At 37.4% G+C, this 20,333-nt stretch overlaps 1 protein-coding gene across 2 annotated transcripts in view; it reads right to left on the bottom strand.

Moving 5' to 3' along the window:
* The window catches only part of ERI1 (exoribonuclease 1), a 29,377-nt gene extending 9,253 nt beyond the window's left edge, over positions 1 to 20,124 (bottom strand). For both annotated transcript variants that reach the window (XM_002756910.7, XM_078347437.1), the window contains exons 1-6: positions 19,866 to 20,124; positions 14,974 to 15,149; positions 11,181 to 11,391; positions 6,653 to 6,736; positions 4,652 to 4,761; positions 2,619 to 2,733 (exon numbers count right to left, since the gene is read on the bottom strand). In XM_002756910.7, the coding sequence (XP_002756956.1) occupies positions 2,619 to 2,733; positions 4,652 to 4,761; positions 6,653 to 6,736; positions 11,181 to 11,391; positions 14,974 to 15,149; positions 19,866 to 19,973 (804 nt within the window). In that variant the 5' untranslated portion in view covers positions 19,974 to 20,124. The remainder of the gene's footprint in view (positions 1 to 2,618; positions 2,734 to 4,651; positions 4,762 to 6,652; positions 6,737 to 11,180; positions 11,392 to 14,973; positions 15,150 to 19,865) is intronic.
* Between the last annotated feature and the right edge of the window lie 209 nt (positions 20,125 to 20,333).

Raw genomic sequence — 20,333 nt, 5'->3', positions numbered from 1 at the left:
TCTTAAAGAAGGTATTTTTAAAAACTTGAGACATGTTAATCAACCACAAATCTGTGAACCTTATTCTGATCTGATTCAACACACAAAAGGTAAAAGAAAATATTTACGACTTTTTGGTGAAGGAATTACTGCTAATTTTTAAAGATGTGAAAATGGTATGATAGCTGTGTTTCTAAGAAAATAACCCTTGGCTTTTGGACATATGTGATGAAATATTTACAGATCAGGTAACATAATGTCTGACTTCTGCGTCAAAATAATAAGGAAGAGGAAAGTGGGTGAGGATACACATGAAATAAGACTGGCCATGAGTTTGTAATTGTTGAAACTGGGTCATGAGGACTCATTATACCTGTCTACGTCTATATGTTTGAAATTTTCCATAACACGGTTTTTTTTTTAATGCACAAAATTAGTTAAACAAAAAAAAAAGTATCCACAAAAGGCCAGGCGTAGAGGCTCACACTGGCAATCCTAGCACTTTGGGAGGCCAAGGCGGGCAGATCACTTGAGGCCAGGAGTTTGAGACCATCCTGGCCAACACAGCAAAACTCCATCTCTACAGAAAATACCAAAATCAGCCAGGTGTGGTGGCAGGTACCTGTAGTACTAGCTACTCGGGAGGCTGAGACAGGAGAACTGCTTGAGCCCAGGAGACAGAAGTTGCTGTGAGCCAAGGTCACGCTACTGCATGCCAACCTGGGCAACAGAGTGAGACTCCATCTCAAAGACAAATAAACAAACAAAAAATCCACAAATAAAATACTATCAAATATAACCAAAGGACTAGCATCCAAAGTAAAAATCTATAAACCAGTAACAAAACACCAACAACAAAAGAACAGACGACCCAATTTTTTTTAAAATGGTCATAAATTTAAACAAGGACTTCACAAAAAAGCAATCCAGATAGCTAATACCTCAATGAGATGGTATCACACACCCATCAGATTTAAAAAAAACATTTAAAATGTCTGGTAATATCAGATGCTGGCAAAGACTTAAAGCAAATGTAAACTCACACATTGCTGATAAGAGTGCAAACTGGTACAACACCATTGAAAAATCATTTTTGCATTATCTAGTAATGTCAATGATGTACATATCCTATGACCCAGCAACTGCACTCTTAGGTTTATATCCTAGAGAAATGAGTGCACAAAGACACCAGGGGACATGCACAAGAATGCTTATAGCAATACTCTTCACAGAAGCTCAAACTAAAAACAATCCAATGGCCAGCCAAAGTAGAACAGATAAATAAGTCTGGTATAGTCACAAAATGTAATTAATAGCAACAAAGTAAATGGACTGCAGTGACATACACAATGTGGATGGATTTCAAGCATGATGTTGTGAGAAAAAGAAAATAAATAATATAGCCAGTATAACACTAATTATATCATGCTCAAAGCCAGACCAAACTATAGGGTATGAAGATATACATATAAGTATTAAAGCTATAAGAAATAAGAAGAAAATGATTACCGTGAAAGGAAGAATTAGGGTTAGCTCCAGGAGGAAGGAAGGGAGTTAAGTGGGTGGAAGTTACAGGGTATTTGCTTTATAACAATCTGCAAAACTCTACTTTTCTGCATGCTTACTTCTCAGTTTTAAAAGACTCTTAAAACAGAAGAGACTGTAAGGAAAAGCACCTTTTCTTATGAAACTACTTTAGAACATGCTTCTCCAAAATGAAACTGTAAAGGGAAAAAGACCAACACAGGATCTAACACATGATAGAGAATCAAAGGAAATCCCCTAAGATGATTTTAAAAGAAGCCTGAAGAATCAACAGTTCAGATTAGAACAGGATTAAAGGCTCCAGGAAGATAGTCTGCAAGGGAAAAATAGAGGGAAAAAAAAAAAAACTTGGCAGACTACCTGAGTGCTTTCAGTCATGAGAAGCAATGTGCAGTATGAATGGAGAGTAAGGGGGTAAGTAAACAACCCTAGGAGTAAATTATTACATCTAGGGAAACACCGAAAACACTCTCCATAGTCACAAGAGTATGAACACTGAGCGATCTGACTGAAAGGTAATAGAAAGATGCAGGGAGGGAAGGATAAGCAGGAGTGGGAGCTTAGTCAAGCTCAGTCTTCATCTTTCATTGCAGGAATTCAACAGATCACAAACTGAAAAGTCCAGAAGTACTATAAGCATGAAACTTAAAATATAAAGGTCAATATTTGAAAAAAAACCACACACACAAAAAACAGCTTTAAAGAAGTTGAAAGTGTTTGCCTCAGAACAGAAACAAGTTCTGGTGAAGGCTATGGCAGAAGATGCCACTCACTGTAAGTCTTGCAAAATCTTGCAATAATATTTTAAACATTTACACTACACATGCATATTAACTTTGATAAAAGTAAAGTAAAATTAAAATCTAGTGGGGAGCATTTGCTGCACAAACAATCCACATACTGACTACCCCTACAGTTTCAAACTTGTCAGATATATATAGTTAACCTATTTAAATAAAGTTAACAGGTTGAATGAGAAAAAGGCTTATCTAATTTGAACATAACTAATTTGGAATCTGAAAAGTAATAACTAATTATATGGCCTTTTTCAGTGAAAAACACCTGGAAAATTACAACTTAATATACACTTTTACCTTGTAAAAGTTTCCATATGACTTCCGAATATTGATCCACTTTTTAGCAAAAGAAGGATATTTGATCCTGCTGATTTGGCACTGAATGTTCAAGAACTTACTCATATCCCAAGAACTATAAATTAAAAGAGGAGAAAAAATGGATTAAATAAATGCTATACTATTTTACAAATAAGTATTTTAAATCATTTTGTATTCATATATGTAAATTTTCTCATATTCACACATGACATCCAGCTGAGAAAATTAACTTTGTTTCCTACAAAATATTAATTCAAAATTAAGATTTAAAAACAAAAAAAGAAGTCAGATATATTAATTTTTGTTCACTAATTCCTATTAGGTTCATCTTGATTCTTTTTATGGTTCTGGGCAGGCTTCTATCTTGCTGACTATTAATTGCTAAGCTTACTTTTAATGCCAGACTTATCGTAGTAAGTTCTTTGAGAGCATGCTTTAAAATAAAACCAAAAACAAAAAATTGAAAGAGACAAAAGTAGCTGATATCAAATGGTTAAAATACAATCTGTTCTGCTACAATATGTTTCTATAACACTAATCAATTTATTGTAGTTAAGAAGGACAATATTAACCGTGTGATATGGAAATTGTGTTCGTTCATATGTGGTTTTTCTTAGTCAAGGAGTCAGAATAATAGCAGTAGAAATTATAACCTTCTGCAGGAAACTAAAAAAGCCCTCAACTCAGCTGTTATACTGGGAAAAGGATATAATCCTTTGTATTTTCTTATAATACTGTCAACTATACTATAAGAAAATTAAAAACAAGTGTATGTCCCCAGGATACCTGTGCCTCTGTGCAATTTTAATATCCATTGAGGCAACCTCACCTTCCCTTAGTTGCTTGTCTGGGCTGTATCTCCAAATTATTTCTGGAGGCTCCAGTGATTGTTTTTTGATAGTGCCCTAGTTACAAAATTACGTTTAAGTTGTGAATGATCTGCCCCAGAAAACAAGACTTTAAAAGAACTGCATACTGTGGCAGAAACACCTGTATATGTTAGCAGAACACTGCTCACCAATGCTTAAAATCAGTAACAGATTTCTAAAGAGGTCCATAAACATTTTCCAAACTTGGCAATTATGATGTGCTTAAATTCAATGCTCTTCTCTTATCATACGTGAGGATCTCTAAGCCCTCTATGTTGGTAACATCTCAAGTATAGAGGATAATCCATACAGTTTGAAACAGAAGTTGTGTAGGACATTCTTTTCAACCTTAATGGACTTAAGGTATAGAAGATACCCTGGCACAGTGTCTGTAATCTGTGTTTTAATCTTTCTAATCTTCCCATTTAACCAGTGCTTTTTGAGCATACACCTTAAATTCATCACCAAGGTAAGCATTATGGAAGATTACCAGGCAGCGAAAGTCCTTAATCTGAAAGAATTTTAAATTTCCTTGCAAAAGTAAGTCCTATATATGTAAACAAAGATTTTATATCAGAATATATGGTCAGATGTCAACATGAATGGTACATAGCATAGAAGCTGTAAGATCAATGGGGTTGTCAGGGTAAAACACAAGATGGGCTTTGAAAAATGATAAATTGTTGAGAAGAGACTCTCAGTAGAGAGGGAAGCGTAAGTAAGCACACAGAGAAAGGACAAACCATGTGAATTCCTGAGCCAGTCTGACTAGAGTAAAGAGGATTAATGGCAGGTGAATTAGATTAAATGAGTCAGTTGGGATGAGATGAAAGGGCCTTCAATGCCAAGCTCAGGAATCTGGACTTTTTTGAGCAAGGCAGTGTCATGATAAAAACAGTTTTATGAAAGTCTTTTTAGCGTCACATATTTATCTTTCTGTAGTGCTCTAGTCCTGGATTAGACTGTGACCACTGCTTTCCTCCTCTCTTTCATTCTTAGGAGAAAGGAAATATACTGTCCCCTGTAGGGTGAGACTCTAGGGTCTTTAGTAATATTTTTGTGATTATTCTAAAAGTTAAATAAATAAGGGTATCTTTAATCTTTAAAAGGTAGATATAAAAAATAATCTTCCTAAATACTTACCCATCTGTTAAAATTGAATATTTATACTTTGTTCCTAATTCCTTCAATTTCATCCAGTCAATTACTTTTTTTAGTACATGAGGGAAGGTATCAGCTCTGTCTACCTGATCCTGAGGATATAAAAGTAAAATATATAAAAATCAGGGCTGTAGCTTCATGTAGCCCTACAAAATACCCAGACCTAACTTGGAGGGAAATGAATAGTATGAGAAAGGCTGATGCTTTAGATTCATGATTTCCTTGGCTTAGCTCCACCTAAAGTTTGCTAAGAAATTTGAAAAGTTTTATAACCAAGTACAAGGGACTATTTCAACTGAAATGTATAATCCTCCCAAAATTAAGATTGAAGATCAGCCCCAGTGGTTTTCTTTTTACAGGCCTCACCTAGTGGCTTGCTGGATTTCTAGAGAGGAGAAAAGAGAAATCTCCTTCTAAGCTGAAAGCCACAGCTCCCTAAGTGTCTTCCCATTTCAGGTCTCACACTTTTCCATACCATACTAACTACTGCTGCCAGATTGATCTTCCTAAACATAAATCTGGTCCACCCTATCATTCTCATACTTAAATCCTCCAACCACTCTCCACAGCTTTCAGGATAAATATATGCACAAGACCCTTCATGACCTGGATTGCCTCTGCCTATCTGGACCATTTTCTTGCTAGCCCATACACATCTGAACCATCCTGAACTACCTGCAGTTCTGCCAGTTCACACCAGAAATGTCCAGCCATTCTTTTTTGCCTACCTACCTTTCATGACTCAGCCTAAGTTCATCAACTTGAGACTGTTTTTCCCAGGACAATCTTTTATTCCCTCTGTCATAAATGGAAGACCTTTTCATAAATGTCCATAATACCCCAGTAAAATACTGACTTATCAGTCCTAACCATTCTGTGACCACAGGACTGACATACATCTATATACACATAAAGATTTATATATAAATCTTGGCATATATTATAGTAGGGACTCAAATACATGTGGAGTGAATGAATGAAGGAACTAAATAAATGAACAAAGTGCCTACGACATTAGAATACAACAAAAAATCAGAGACCTAAAAATTCATGAAACAGGCCAGGTGTGGTGGCTCATGCCTGTAATCTCAGCACTTTGGGAGGCTGAGGCGGGCTTGAGGTCAAGAGTTCTTTAAGACCAGCAGGCCAACTGGGTGAAACCCGTCTCTACTAAAACAAAATTAGCCGGGCATGGTGGAGCATGCCTATAGTCTCAGCTACTTGGGAGGCTGAGGCAGTAGAATCATTTGAACCTGAGAGGTAGAGGTCACAAGGAGCCAAGATTGTGCCACTGCATTCCAGTCTGGGCAACAGAGTGAAACTCCATCTCAAAAAAATAAAAATTAAAAATAAACGCAACATATAAAGTCAGGTTGTAAAAAGACACATTCTAAAACTTATCTCTGGCCAGGCACAGTGGCTCACATCTATAATCCCAGCACTCTGGGAGGCCAAGGCAGGCAGATCACTTGAGGTCAGGAGTTCAAGACCAGCCTGGCCAACATGGCAAAACCTTGTCTCTACTAAAAGGACAAAAATTAGCTGGGCGTGGTGGCACACACCTGTAGTCCCAGCAACTTGGGAGGTTGAGGCAAGAGAATTGCTTGAGCTCAGGAGGCAGAGATTGCAGTGAGCCGAGATCACGCCACTGCATTCAAGACTGGGTGACAGAGTGAGACTATCTCAAACAAACAAACAAACTTATCTCCAAGTTCAGTACGGTAATAATTTGTTAATGCTTCATTTTACAAATGAAATCTTTAGATTCATCACTACAACTCCTTAAGAGGAAAGGCTGAGGAAAAAGTTACCAGCTGTAAAATTTGCTGTGTTTTTAATTATTACAACATGAAAGATCTTTACCAAGCAAGATATTAATTTAAATTGTTCACACAGTAACAATTTTTTAAAACTCTGTTGAAAATAACTCCCTAATTTCAAAAACTCTTTCAAACTCTAGAAGGAAGAAGTTGGAATTATAACCTGAGTAATTCCAGTAAGGCTGATGCAGAAATCAGACAGCCGTGTGTTAATCTCTGGTCTTACATACTGCTGAAATGTGTCTTCCTGCAAGGGAAGGACAGCAAATTAAAGTAATTTATATGACTTAAGGTACACAATACATTATACCGACAAATTCAGTTACACCAGGTTATAATTTTATAAAATCTCATGGCATAAACCCTTCCACAGTTTTTAAGGATAATTCCCCATACCCAAAGCACTCTTAATTTTTAAATTAAAAAATCATTTGGTTCATAACTCAAAACAAAGATAAAGCAAGTGTGTGGAAAGTAAGACTTGAACCCAAAATTTAAATATTTTCCTGAGGAATAAAATATAATTTTGTTCATAATATTTTAAAACTACAAAGCCTATTAATGCAACCTCTACTTCAAGATACTAAGAGTTTTAAAATAATAAATTCTTTTTAAGAAATGCCAGTCTTCAGTTATAATAAATTGGCTCTAAACTATTGCTCTCTCATTTACTCCTGAATAGTCTTTATTTTCATAGAAAAATCCAATTGAACTAAATTCTAAATAGTCAAAATTTAATGTATAATACAGGTAGTTTAAGTGTTGCAGCCAGGCACAGTGGTTCACACCTGTAATCCCAACACTTTGTGGGGGCCGAGGTGGGCGAATCACGAAGTTAGGAGTTCAAGGCAGCCTAGCCAACATAGTGAAACTCCATCTCTACTAAAAATGAAACAACTAGACAGGGCATGGTGGCGAATGCCTGTAATCCCAGTTACTCCAGATTTTAACCTTTTCAAGAAGCTTTCACCATAGTCTTATTTTATGCTTACAACTCTGTAAACTAAGTGAGGCCAGTATTGTTATCAGGCTACAATCTTTAAGTACTTTTTCCTCTAGTCTAACAATGCCTCCCTAACCAGAACATACCAAGTCACATTTCAGAAATTAAGGACAATTTCAAAGCCTAAAGATTTAAAGGCAGCAACTGCTAATCCTAGGAAGTAGATATAGAGAAAATGACAAAAAATATTCTTTATGACAGAAGATTTAAAAATTAAGTAGCATTTATACATCCTAAGAACAAATTCTTTCTACATACTAATCTATTAAGTATATGAGCTATAAATGGTTGTAAAGAATTGTAAATGACCAACAGTAAAGAACAAAAAAGAACACTTGAGGTTGGGCACAGTGACTAACACCTGTAATCCAGCACTTTGGGAGGCCAAGGCGAGGGGACCACTTGAAGTCAGGAGTTTGAGACCAGCCTGGCCAACATGGCAAAAATCTCATCTCTACTAAAAGTACAAAAATTAGTCGGGCAAGGCAGCATGTGCCTATACTTCCAGCTACTCAGAAGGCCAAGGTGGGATAATCGCTTGAACTGAGGAGGCGGGATTGCAGTGAGCCGAGACTGCACCACTACACTCCAGCCTGGGAGATAGAGACAGACTCCATCTCAAAAAAAAAAAATTGAATTTCAAAAGTTAAATATTCTTTACTCACCAGACATACTGCAGAAAAATTCCATTTAACTGAGTATCACAGATAAATTAAGTCTATATCCTTTTAAGTATCACTATTTTTAAATTTTAAATGAAATTCTTTCAAAAATATATTGCAACTTCCCTTAAATTAGAATTCGATAGTACTAAACAGATATTACTAAAATTTTATTCACTATTAAATACTTTTAACAGAAGAATGCTAGAGAGAACTATGTATGCATTCATTGACCAAATCTTTAATCATCACTTAAATAAATTACATAAGTTCAAAGGTAGTAAGGGTTACTAAAAGTATAGGAACCTGGGTGCCTATAATCCCAGCTACTCAGGAAGATGAAGCAGGAGACTCCCTTGAGCCAACAAAGGAAAAAGCAGAGCAGTAAGGGGGATCAAAAACATGGGGTATGTGGGATAAGACACACTCTTAAATAGGATAATCAACTAGGCTTTATTGACAGGTAAGATTTAAGGAAGGACTGAAAAGAAAAATGGGATGGAAGGAGAGAAGAAGAAAAAGATCAGCCAGCAACACTTCGGGGTAAGAAAATTGGAGCTGAAGTCCTGGGAAGAAATGGGATAAAGCATGCCTGGCATTTTTGAGAATCAGCAAACAGGCCTGCAAAGAATGAATTAAAGAAAAGAACAGTAAGACAGGATCAATCAGAGGAAACAACAGGCCAGATCATGTAAGGAATATGGGTTGTACTGTGAGTTAAATGAGGAGCCAGTGCAGCGTTTTGGGCAGAGGAGTGAAATGACCTGACTTACATTTTAAAAGAATTACTCTGGCCACTTTGTTGAGAACTGGTTGTAGGACATGGACAGAAACACAAAGACCAGTTAGATGGAGAATGTAGTAAATCACATAAATGACAGGGGCTCAGACTGAAGTCACAGCAGTTCAGTTAAGTGACTGGGTTCTGTATCTATTCTAAAGGCAGAGCCAAACAGGAATCATTGATGGCCTGGATATGAGAGAAACAGGAGTCAAGGATGACTCCAAAGTTTTTGAACTGAGCAATTAGAGGGATTCTAATTGGAAAAAGCTGCCATCACCCAAGCTAAAGAAGGCTGAAGATAAAATGGGTTGGGGTAAATTCAACAGGTTGAGCCATGCAATTAGAGTCGTCAAGTAAGCAGTCTGGATTTGGATCAGAGGTACGGGTTGGAATGATGTATCTGAAAGTCACCAGCATAGAGACAGCTTCTGAAAGCTATGGAACTAGATGAGATCATCAAGCAAGAGGATGTAAGCGGAGAATAGGAGCTAGGATTGAGACCTGAGTCTTCTGATATGGGGAAACTGAGAAGGAGAGGAGGAACCAGGAAAGAAAACTGCAAATGGGAAACCCAGTAGGGCTGGAGAAAAATCAAGCAGAAGTTAGACCTGAAGAAAATGTTCCAAGGAAAGAGTATTAGAGCAGTGCAGTGTTTTTTTATTTTTTAAGTGAGAATGGCCAGGCGTGGTGGCTGACGCCTATAAACCTAGCACTTGAGGAAGCCAAGGCAGGTGGATTGCCTGAGCTCAGGAGTTCGAGACCAGCCTGGGCAACATGGTGAAACCCTGTCTCTACCAAAATACTAAAAATTAGCTGAGCATGGTGACACAGGCCTGTAGTCCCAGCTACTCGGGAGGCTGAGGCACGAGAGTTGCTGGAATCCAGGAAGCAGAGGTTGTAGCAAGCTGGGTTTGTACCACTGCACTCCAGCCTGGGTGTAAGACTCTATCTCAAAAAAAAAAAAAATGAGAATGGTCAATTTTGACAGGATTTAGGGTAGAAGTCAAAGATGATGTTGATGAATGATTTTCATGGAATGATGGGATTGAATACATAGCTTAAACTGAATTGAATTTAAACCCACAATGGTATGAATTTAAGAGAGAATGGGAGAAAAGACACACACATATAAATTATAAGTACATATAACTTATGTGAAGAATCTTCCCAAAAAGAGGAACAAAGAAATGGGGTAGCTGGCAGTTCAGTGCAATGAAGTGAACTTTTTTTATGGTGTGAAAATAATGTTTGTGTGTAGTGGCAGCAATATAGTAGAAAGCAATAAATCATAATGTCCAAATGAGAGAGAATTGCTAGAGTAATGTCCCTGAGTAAGAGAGAGGATGTAAAATCTAGTGATGGAAGATTACTTGCCTTCATAACTGCCATTTTTCCTTCTAATTTACTGACCATCAATCTGCTTTGGATGAGAAAATTATAGAAATAGACTAATTAAGACTGTAACTAAAAGAGATTGTGAACAGCATGAAGAATAACCTATGCATGTTAACTCACAGCCTTTTTAAACTAACTCCCAAGTGGGTTGGTGGCAACTGAAGATATCACAGAAGTGACTTTTGGAGAGATGAGATGTTAGGATATTCTTGCTCAGATTTCGTAAGGCAAACTATTATTTTAGGGAATTCCTATGATTTCCTGAACAAACAATGCACTGACAAGTATCTAAAGCATACATATTATTTGGCTTAGAAACCAGGGTTATAAAAGTCATTTCCCCCATAACCTCTCCACCAGAGAGAGATTCAAAAGTCATTTTGTAAATTATCATTCTTAGAGATCACACTAGCCCACAGCAGTGGTTATCAAGCCTAACTTCATATTAAAACCAACTGAGAAGCTTGAAAAAAATGCTGATGTTAGGGGCCCTATCAGAGAACAAAATTAGAATCTCTGGGACTAAGGCCAGGCATCAGTGTCATTAGTATGTTTTTTTTATTTTTTTACTTACAAGGAGATTCTGATGTCCACACCCAGATGTTCTAAGCAAATGGAAAAAAAATTTTTAACTTTAGCTACTGCAAAAAGCAAGCAGTAGTCTCTAAAATTGCTTTATAATAGCTTTTCTATTAATCAAGCTGATATAAAGTTCACAGCAAAGAAAAAAGCTTACTTCAGAAGAAGTCTAATTCTAGGTATATAGCAAATGAGGTCTTCCACATTACCAGTAAATGCCAGAATAGTTGCTGCTAGAAATACAATTAAAATATAAATATTCACTTACTATTTCTAAAGTATGCGTATTCAGTAAAACAACCGGAAATTCAATTATTTCATGTACAAACTCAGGTGGGTTTCCTTCTTCACAAGTGGCTTCAAAGTCAATAATACAAATGTAGTCATAGTAACTGTCAGCACAGCTGCTCTCTTTCAACATCAGCTTCTGCTTCTTATAATAGTTTTTCAGTCTCTTCTTTAGTACATCCTTTACTCCTCTAAGTACAAGAAGAGTATTTACACTTACGTAAATTTTATAGTCAAGAATCAAAACTCTTACCTGCGCTGGGTTGAAACTGACAATCATAGCATAATTTAGCAAATGCTAGCTAAAATCAATGTAAGAAAAGCAAGACTCAAAGCTAAGTTAGCAAAGAACTAATTAAAATAACATGTTTATTACAACATTAACATTTTCCTTCATAAGTAGTTTTTCATTTTAGTAGTATATAATAGCATTTTCTCCAACATAGACTGGTATTTCAAACCATAAACATTGTCAGCATATACCACCAACACAGTCACATTGCCTTATATACTAAGATAACATACATGATACAAACATTGAAATTAATATTAAATTATTCTACTGGCCAAATATAAACTTAGGAATATGAAAACTCATGTTGAAAAGATCACATTATCTCCTTCCTTTCTTTTGAGTTTTGTAGGTTAGTCAACTCAAAAGATTCACACGAATATGAAAGTGTTAGGAGCCTAGCATATAAAGGTGAGTGTCTGTTGGCTACTTAACTAGGACAACTAAATTAGAATACACTTTAAGTAAACTATGTCCAGAGGAACATCATCATACTAGTAGGTTCTTAACTACAAGTAAGTTTCTAAATTTATCATGGGTAGAATATGATTTAGGGGATTTTAATACTACAGGTGGCTTTAAAATTTCACAGGCCAGTCATGTTGGCTCGCTTTGGGAGGCTGAGGCAGGCAGATCACAAGGTTGAGTTCAAAAATTAGCTGGGCGTGGTGCCAGGTGCCCCTAGTCCCAGCTGCTCGGGAGGATGAGGCAGGAGAATGGCTTGAACCCTGGAGGCGAAGGTTGCAGTGAGCCGAGATTGGGCCATTGCACCCCAGCCTTGGCAACAGAGTGAGACTCTGTCTCAAAGAAACACACACACACTCCACAAATGGACTAATAGGGAGAAGAGAACAGTCCTAAGAGATAATAATGGTTGATCAGGCGATCTCATTCTTCAAACAGTACTTTTCCAAAAAATTAAGTAACAACCAGTGTTCAGGCTTCCTTCAGTGTTATGTAAATGAATCCTATATGGCCTGCAATATGAAATGGAAGTAAAAATAAGAGAATCTAAATTATAATTAATGTATAGTGCTAAGTATCGTATTTTGGTCATATTAACTAATTAACGGCTATTTTTAAAACTTTAAATATTTTATTTTCCTTTCTAAACATTAAAAAAAATCCTACCCATGAAAATATTAATAATCAACCAGTTAGCTATTTTAAGACAAAATGTCTTAATGTTGTTTCTTTGCTTGAAGTTTTCCAAATTATCAAAACCTAGGGAGAAAACTGCTTAACCCCTTTCATATCAAGGCACTGTGAATGACCTCTGTGTCATGTGACATCTTTGGATTACTCTGTTTTAATTTTTGTTGTTGTTGTTGGCGGGGAGGTGTAGTACGGGGAGTAACTACTACATTTACCGGAGTTGTCTGCAAAGCTAATGGCAGGACAAACATAACTAGTTGTTCTGGATAGAACCTGTTATCTTTAACATCTCCTTTGCTCTACCAAATACTCACCATGTTTGCCAATTCCAACTAAGAAAAATATTCAGAATCTGGTACTCCTTAATTCTTTCTGCTATGGCTCCAATTAGCTTCGTGGACTATGGCAAATGCCTCCACTACCAAAACCCTTCAATTCATTCCTTACCTTACTTGAGAACTGAGCACGAATGCCAATTTCCTGCTTTAATATTTTCAGTGGCACCCTTCTGCTTACAAGGTAAGATGTAGAGTTCAGCACAGAGTTCCTTCACAACTTGGCTACAACCTATCATTTCAGTATCATTCGCAAATGTTCCTGAGGTACATTGTGTAATGAAGACAAAATATACTATAAGTCATGGGTTCCACAGGCCAGATGGCTCACATTCATAATCTCAACACTTTGGGAGGTGGGTGGATCACTTGAGCTGGAGTTTGAGACCAGTCTGGGCAACATGCAGAAACACTATTTTCACTAAAAATTTGAAAATTAGTTAGGCGTGGTGGTGAATGCCTGTAATCCCAGCTACTCAGGAGGCTGAGGCACACAAATCACTTGAATCCAGAAGTCGGAGGTTGCAGTAGTTGAGAACACGCCACTGCACTCCAGCCTGGGGGCAGAGCAAGACTCTGTCTCAAAAAAAATAAAAAAAATTTAAAAGTCATGTTCTCAATATGTGTGGTACACTTTGATGTCCTATAACTTTGGTTACACAACAGCTGAAGAGAAGGCAAGATCATGTTGCAGAAACCATACAAATTATAGAAGTTTCTGTGTTTTTGTCTGAAATACCCTCCTTCCCTTTTCTGTCTGGCACAATTCAAATGTTATCTTTCTGAATTCCTGAGAAATACTCCCCTCTGTATTCTTACGCTGTACTGGGCCAGACCTGCAATATAGCATTGGCCACTCCATATTGTGATGATTTCTGTATGTTTTCCCAAAAGACTAAGATTGCCAAAGTGGGGAACATATCTGTAGTTACCTTTATAACTTCAATGTCTAGTGCAGTACTTAGAATTCAATACAGGCTTGTTGAATAAATGTATAAACATATATCTAGATCTCCAGCTCCCGTGCAAGCCAGGAGTAAACAACTAAACTTCACACCTGGGAAGGACAAAAATTTTGCTCAGAAAATCTTTTGCAGATTACAAGTTGTACCTTCATAACAGAAAGAATTGGGGAAATAGGAGTCAAAAATTTCTTCATAAATTATGATGTAGACATTCTAGAAAAAAAATTTGCTCTTTTGAAGAGTAGTGAAGCTCTATTTTAAAGTGGACAATGAATGCTAATTATAAGAGAATTATGATTCAGAGATGTCTCGAAACAGTAAGAGTTACCACCTATTTCATACAGGCCATTTTTCTTCTTGATGCCTGGCAGTTCTACTGTTTATAAAAAAATCTATGCAGTTTTCTGGACTCCAAAAGCCATTCCTGTCCCATGGCCCAAATCAATGTAAAGTGATCCGTTTTGCAAGAAAGTTACTAAAAACTTAGGTATGTGTATATCTCATTAAAGTACACAGTTGACTAAGCTGCATTGTTTTCTCATTCAATATACAATTAAACATAATGTACGCCATCATTGTAATTATTTTTTAGAAACTAAAACAAAACAAAAAAATATTTCTGGTAAGTGAATGATGTTTTTAAATTACTGTACCTGGTTTCAAACAAACTCTTTATAAAAAAAATACAAATGGCAAAAAGAAAAACAAAAAACAATCTCACAAATATAACTATCCGTCATGTAAATGACCAACTAAAAAAATGAAAAACACACTTGTTATGAAATAGATACACCATACATTGCTGGTAGATCATTAAAACATTCATAGACTTTGATTCAGCAGTCGTATCATCTAGAAGATGGACAGAAATAATCAGAGTTGCACATAAAAAATGTAAATTAGTTTTTTGAACTGTTAATAGGATCATGTCATTGTGGTAGGATTACAGATAATTTTTAATATTTCAATGTTTTCAAGACTTTCTAAAATGAGTATGTACTACTTTTAAAAGTTATTTTTAATTACCTGGTTTCAAGCTTGAATTCTGAAAGCTTAGCTCTGAGTTCTTCCTTACTCATTCTATTAATACAACCATTGGTAATAGCAATCTCTTTGTAAACTGGGTCACTGAAGTCACTCGCACTGGAGGTAATGAACTTGGATCCTTTTGTTTCTTGGCCATCAAATCTACACTGATTTTTCTACAAAAAAAAAAGATATACTTTATAAATAGTACAAACACCACAGATTTAAAGATTCAAACTTCTGAAGACTCTTCACTCCACATGTTCCATGAAAAGTGTTCTCTGCAGTTCGTGGAGGGAGGAAAAGATAAGAAGGAGGAAGATGTGTCTCCAGTACAATTTACCCTGCTCTATTCTGAGTCACGAGGTTTTCAAAGGAAACAAAGCTAAGTGAAAAGAGGACTGGTGTTGGGAGTCAACACCACCTCAATAGAGAGCCCCAGCTGACCATTTACTATAAATAGCAGCAATGACCTTGGGTAGTTATGTACTGGCTTCTGATCTTCAATTTCCTTATCTGTAAAATGGTATTTGGTAATGGTAAATAGTGGTTGGGCAGAATTATTACAAAGATTAAATGAGATTATTTGTATTGGGCTCCTACACCCACAGTAGCTATTAATGGTAACTATTAATATCACAAGCTATACAACAAAGCCTTCACAAACAATATTCTAGTATTTATAAATGCACCCATTTGTAAATGAACATTTACGTTATACATGTATAATGAATTCCTGGGAATTTTTAAACCCAACTTCATTTCATGTTAACAAACATTGCCCAACATAAAAATAAAATGGACTGCAAATCTAATTCAAAGCTTCCTAGTACTTCAAAGCAAAGAAGGAAATGCATTTCATTTTGAAACTCACATTTTCCAAAAGTTATACTTATGTCAGCTATCCAGAAGAACTACAGAATCGTAAATCTTTTCTCTTTTCATAAATAAAAATCTGTTAAGAAAAAATATGACTCAATTCTATTTTCTCCACAGGTAATCTCAAATTACTATTACATTAAGTTCCAAAGATTCATTTATAATTATTTTCCACATGCAATATCATAAATATTAACTATGTTCCAGAATTTTCAAAAATACATGGGACTTACTATTAATCCCTATTAAAGCTTGTTACCTTAGTTAAAATTTACCACATTGTCCTCATGTAAACTTTAATTACAGATAAAGGAAGGATAATCAGAGGCCACAGTCCCTGACTTAGAACTAACTGATCCTGATAGTTCAGGAACTATTTTTTACTCTAAGCTCTCAATTTAATGCAACACACATTTACTGGAAATGTAATGGTAGGTAAGGTGCCAGAGTACTCAGGAGTCACTCACATCCATCTCTTTTAGGAAGAGGTCAGCAGTTCCAATGTGTGAACTGTCCATAAATTAAAGAATAGCCACACTGAGGTTTCTTGTTAACAATGTTAAGGAAAAAAAAAAAGTATTGCTATTTGACTCATAATTCACTTTTAAAAATATATTACGTTTACAATAGATATCTCTCTACTTGATCACAACTCAATAAAAAATTATCTTTTGACTTTAAATTTACATTGAATTTTGAACTTCATCTTTAGGTTAAGATTTAGGTCAACATTAAGTAACAGTTCGTCCACCAAAACAGATGTCTTAATTAATTTAAGTAGATTTTCTCTATGGATAAATCCTCTTTCTGATTCACTTGTTAATTCTCATCCAAAACTGTAGCTACAAAAATTATTCCCAAGTAACACTTAGGCCTCGTCTATAGATGCTATAAATTATGAATTATATAAAGAAAAATTTGCTTCCTTTCTGAGGTCCAGTTCTAGAACTCTTCTCTTCTAGTGAAGTTCTAGGGACAGCCAAGGTCCAATCCTCAGAAATCAGTGTCTCCTGCCAAATTTCACATCTACACTAATGGATCACAAAGAAGGATGCTCAGATCAATCCGCTAAGGAGTAGAAAGAAAATACTAAAAATCGTACTTGTACTGTTAATCTGCAGAAACACAAAATTAGTTTACGAAATACATACTTACATATGCATCAGCATCCACACCAGTATCTACATCCATCTATCACGTATCACATACAGTATTGACCATATACTGAAAAAAGTGACAGATTCCACAATATGGAGAGAAACATTCACCTTCACAGAACAGCAACGTTTTGCAATATTCACATGTCCAATTAAGTGGATGTATAGTTTATATTATCTCAAATAAGAGAAGCTTTTACATTATGGGATATGGTAATGAAAATCTTCTATACCAAACAGAGGTTTATTATCTTGTGACAAAGTACTTTTAAACTGTTGTTGAACTTTAAGATGAATTACATATATTCTTTTACAAAGACAGGTATTCTAAAATTGCTGTCCTCTCTTATTGGGAAGGGAACTGGAGCTTGATTTTTAGCATTTTTGTTTAAATGAATACAAACTGTTGTTGCAATATCAAAGAAAATATATTTTAACAGTAAGCTAGAAGGTAACTGCTTGTCAAAAGAAACTTTTCCTATATAAAGAACATTTTGAAAACATGTACTTGCCAAAAATCTAGGCACTACCTATTAAAAAAAGAAAATGAAAACTCCTGCCTCTGCACACTGAAGAAAAAACTTAGAATTTTTCTTGATTGAGGTTCTTCCAAAAAGAGTTCTGATGAAATTTGAATCTACTTATTCAAAATATAAATATGCAATAGCTTCTATTAGCTTACAAAAACAACTGGCATTAGAGATGATAAAAATTTACCACCTGAATTCAACAAAAAACTTTGCTTGAGACTGAAAAAAAAAAGACTGTACCATGGCAAGGCGTTGTGGCTCATGCCTGTAATCCCAGCACTTTGGGAGATTGAGGCAGGCAGATCACCTGAGGTCAGGAGTTCAAGACCAGCCTGGCCAACATGGTGAAACCCTAAATACAAAAATACAAAAACAAGCTGGTCATGGTGGTGAGTTCCTGCAATCCCAGCTACTAGGGAGGCTGAGGCAGGAGAATAGCTTGAACCTGGGAGGCCGAGGTTGCAGTAAGCCAAAACCATACCATTGCACTCCAACCTGGGCAATAAGAATGAAACTCTGTCTCAAAAAAAAAAAAAAAAAAAAAAAAAACCTGTATCAATACTATTATTTTCTTGAGATAGGGTCTCACTTGTCACCTAGGTTGGAGTACAGTGACATGACCACAGATCACTGCAGCCTCCACCCACAGGCTCAGGTGATCCTCCCCACTCAGCCTCCCTAGTAACTGGGACTATGGGCAAGTGCAACCATGCCTGGCTACTTTTTATTAAAAAAGAATTTATCGGCCAGGCATGGTGGCTCACGTCTATAATCCCAGAACTTTTGGAGGATGAGGCAGGTGTGTCAGGAGATCAGGACCATCCTGGTCAAAATGGTGAAACCGTGTCTCTACCAAAAAGACAAAAATTAGCTGGGTATGGTGGCGTGTGCCTGTAATCCTAGCTACTTGGGAGGCTGAGGCAGGAGAAGTGCTTGAACCCAGGAGTTGGAGGTGGCAGTGAGCTGAGATCGCACCACTGTACTCCGGCCTAAAGACAGGGCGAGACTCTGTCTCACAATTAAAAAAAAAATTATTAAGAGCATGCAACAGTAAGTTTTTAACAATTACTACCGTCACTAAAGCCAATTTGGAACAGAGACCCAGGCCTTAAGTAGCTGTAAAAGTGCCAAGACTTTGAAATACAAAGAAGCATATTCAAACACACTTCTTTTATTAAAAGTAAACTTTGAAATTTATTTTAAAAACCACTCACACAATGAGACTGACACAATATATTTCAGGTTGAAGTGGGAGGCAGGTGGAAGAGTGGTCTTTTTAAGAGAGGGCTGTGTAAGTACTCTTTGAAAGTAACAGCTTTAGGAGGAGAAAGATAATTGCAAATATCCGAAGGAAGTACAAGCAGGGCAAAAGGAACATAGAGACCCTTAACGAGAAAGACCTTCCTTCCAATGTAAAAGAACACAAGGAAGCAAGGGGCACTGAGAGCAAAAGAGAAAAACTGTGTGAGCTACAATTAGCAACTGAGGCAGGCACCAGACCCTGCAGAGCAGCAAATCGAAGTTACTAAGGAGGGGAGTAAGCCAAATTCATGTTATGAAAAAGGTCATTCTAGCTGCCATGCGGAAATTGATTGTGGACGTAAGTAGCAAGAGCTAAGGCGCCTCCTGCAAATACCCACTTTATGAAGTGCTCAACATGTTTATTATTAGGAAAAGATCAATTTTAGTATTCAATCACAATCCGCAGTGCTAGCCAACAATTACATTCGTTAAATAAGATAATAAGTTTTAAGACTGTTCTACAACTGCCACTGTAACTAGGTTCAACCAATGAGACGTCAAAATCATTCAATCAATCGTATACTATGTTTATATGAGTCAGCAGTAAATAAGCAAAGGCAGCAAAGACGATGCTCCGCCTAATTCCTAAGAGAGAGGAATGAGGGAGGCTGGTGGGCGTTTAATTAAAAAAAAAAAGTTATGAAGTGACATACTAGGGTATATAGGGCGATTTAAAAATACAAAGCCTTGCAAATTACCCGTAAGGGCTAGATGGAGTGACAACAGCAACCGTGAACACAGAATGTTTAGAGCAGAAATCCCACTTAGAACCTATTAACCCAGTGTTGACAGGACTCCTAGATCTTGACGATTTCCTCCCACTCAGAAACTGATTCGGCCCTGAGGGGGTTTCATGAAAAACATCCCAGGATGAGGCTCGGGAGCTGGGCAGGGGGGAAGCAGCTGGGCTTCAAGGGCGCGCCGTGGCACCTTCTGCGGGACACCGGAGAAGAAAGGGGTGCTGAAGGCGCTTGGAGTATCGGGGCAACGGGCGCCGACAACCGGGCGCGGGCAGCCTGCTCACCTCAGGACTCGGATGCGGCGACTCTTCCCCGCCCTCCAGCCGTGGCGACTCCTGCAGCGCGGGAGCCACGTCCTCGCCGCCAGCCTCTTTGCTCTGTGGATTTTCCATGCCTGCTGTCACGTCAGAAGAAAGCTGCTGGGGCAGGACCGTCGCTCACTCTCACCCGGTCAAGCCCGAAAGCTTAGCCTTTCTCAGTTGAAAAATTACCGGGCTCGCGTTCCCGCGGCGGCGGCCACACAAACTCCTACGGCCACCTCCTACTTCCGGGAGCGTGTGGCGTCCACACGCCGAGCAGGCGCAGTGAACTCGCGCGCGCGGAACGCCAGCGCCGCAGCCCACAGTGGGAGGGAGGAAGAACCAGAGGGAGGGGCGCGGGGGAGAAGCTGGTGCGTGACCGGCCGTGGGCGGAGCTAGTGCGGGCCGAAGTTGCGCGAGTTACCAGAGGGTAGCACCGGAACGGGTGATCAC

Source organism: Callithrix jacchus, chromosome 13, assembly GCF_049354715.1.
Source record: "Callithrix jacchus isolate 240 chromosome 13, calJac240_pri, whole genome shotgun sequence".
In the NCBI taxonomy this organism is placed as follows: domain Eukaryota; kingdom Metazoa; phylum Chordata; class Mammalia; order Primates; family Cebidae; genus Callithrix; species Callithrix jacchus.
Note: the sequence above shows the minus strand (reverse complement) of the source record. Positions and strands in the feature narration are given on the sequence as shown.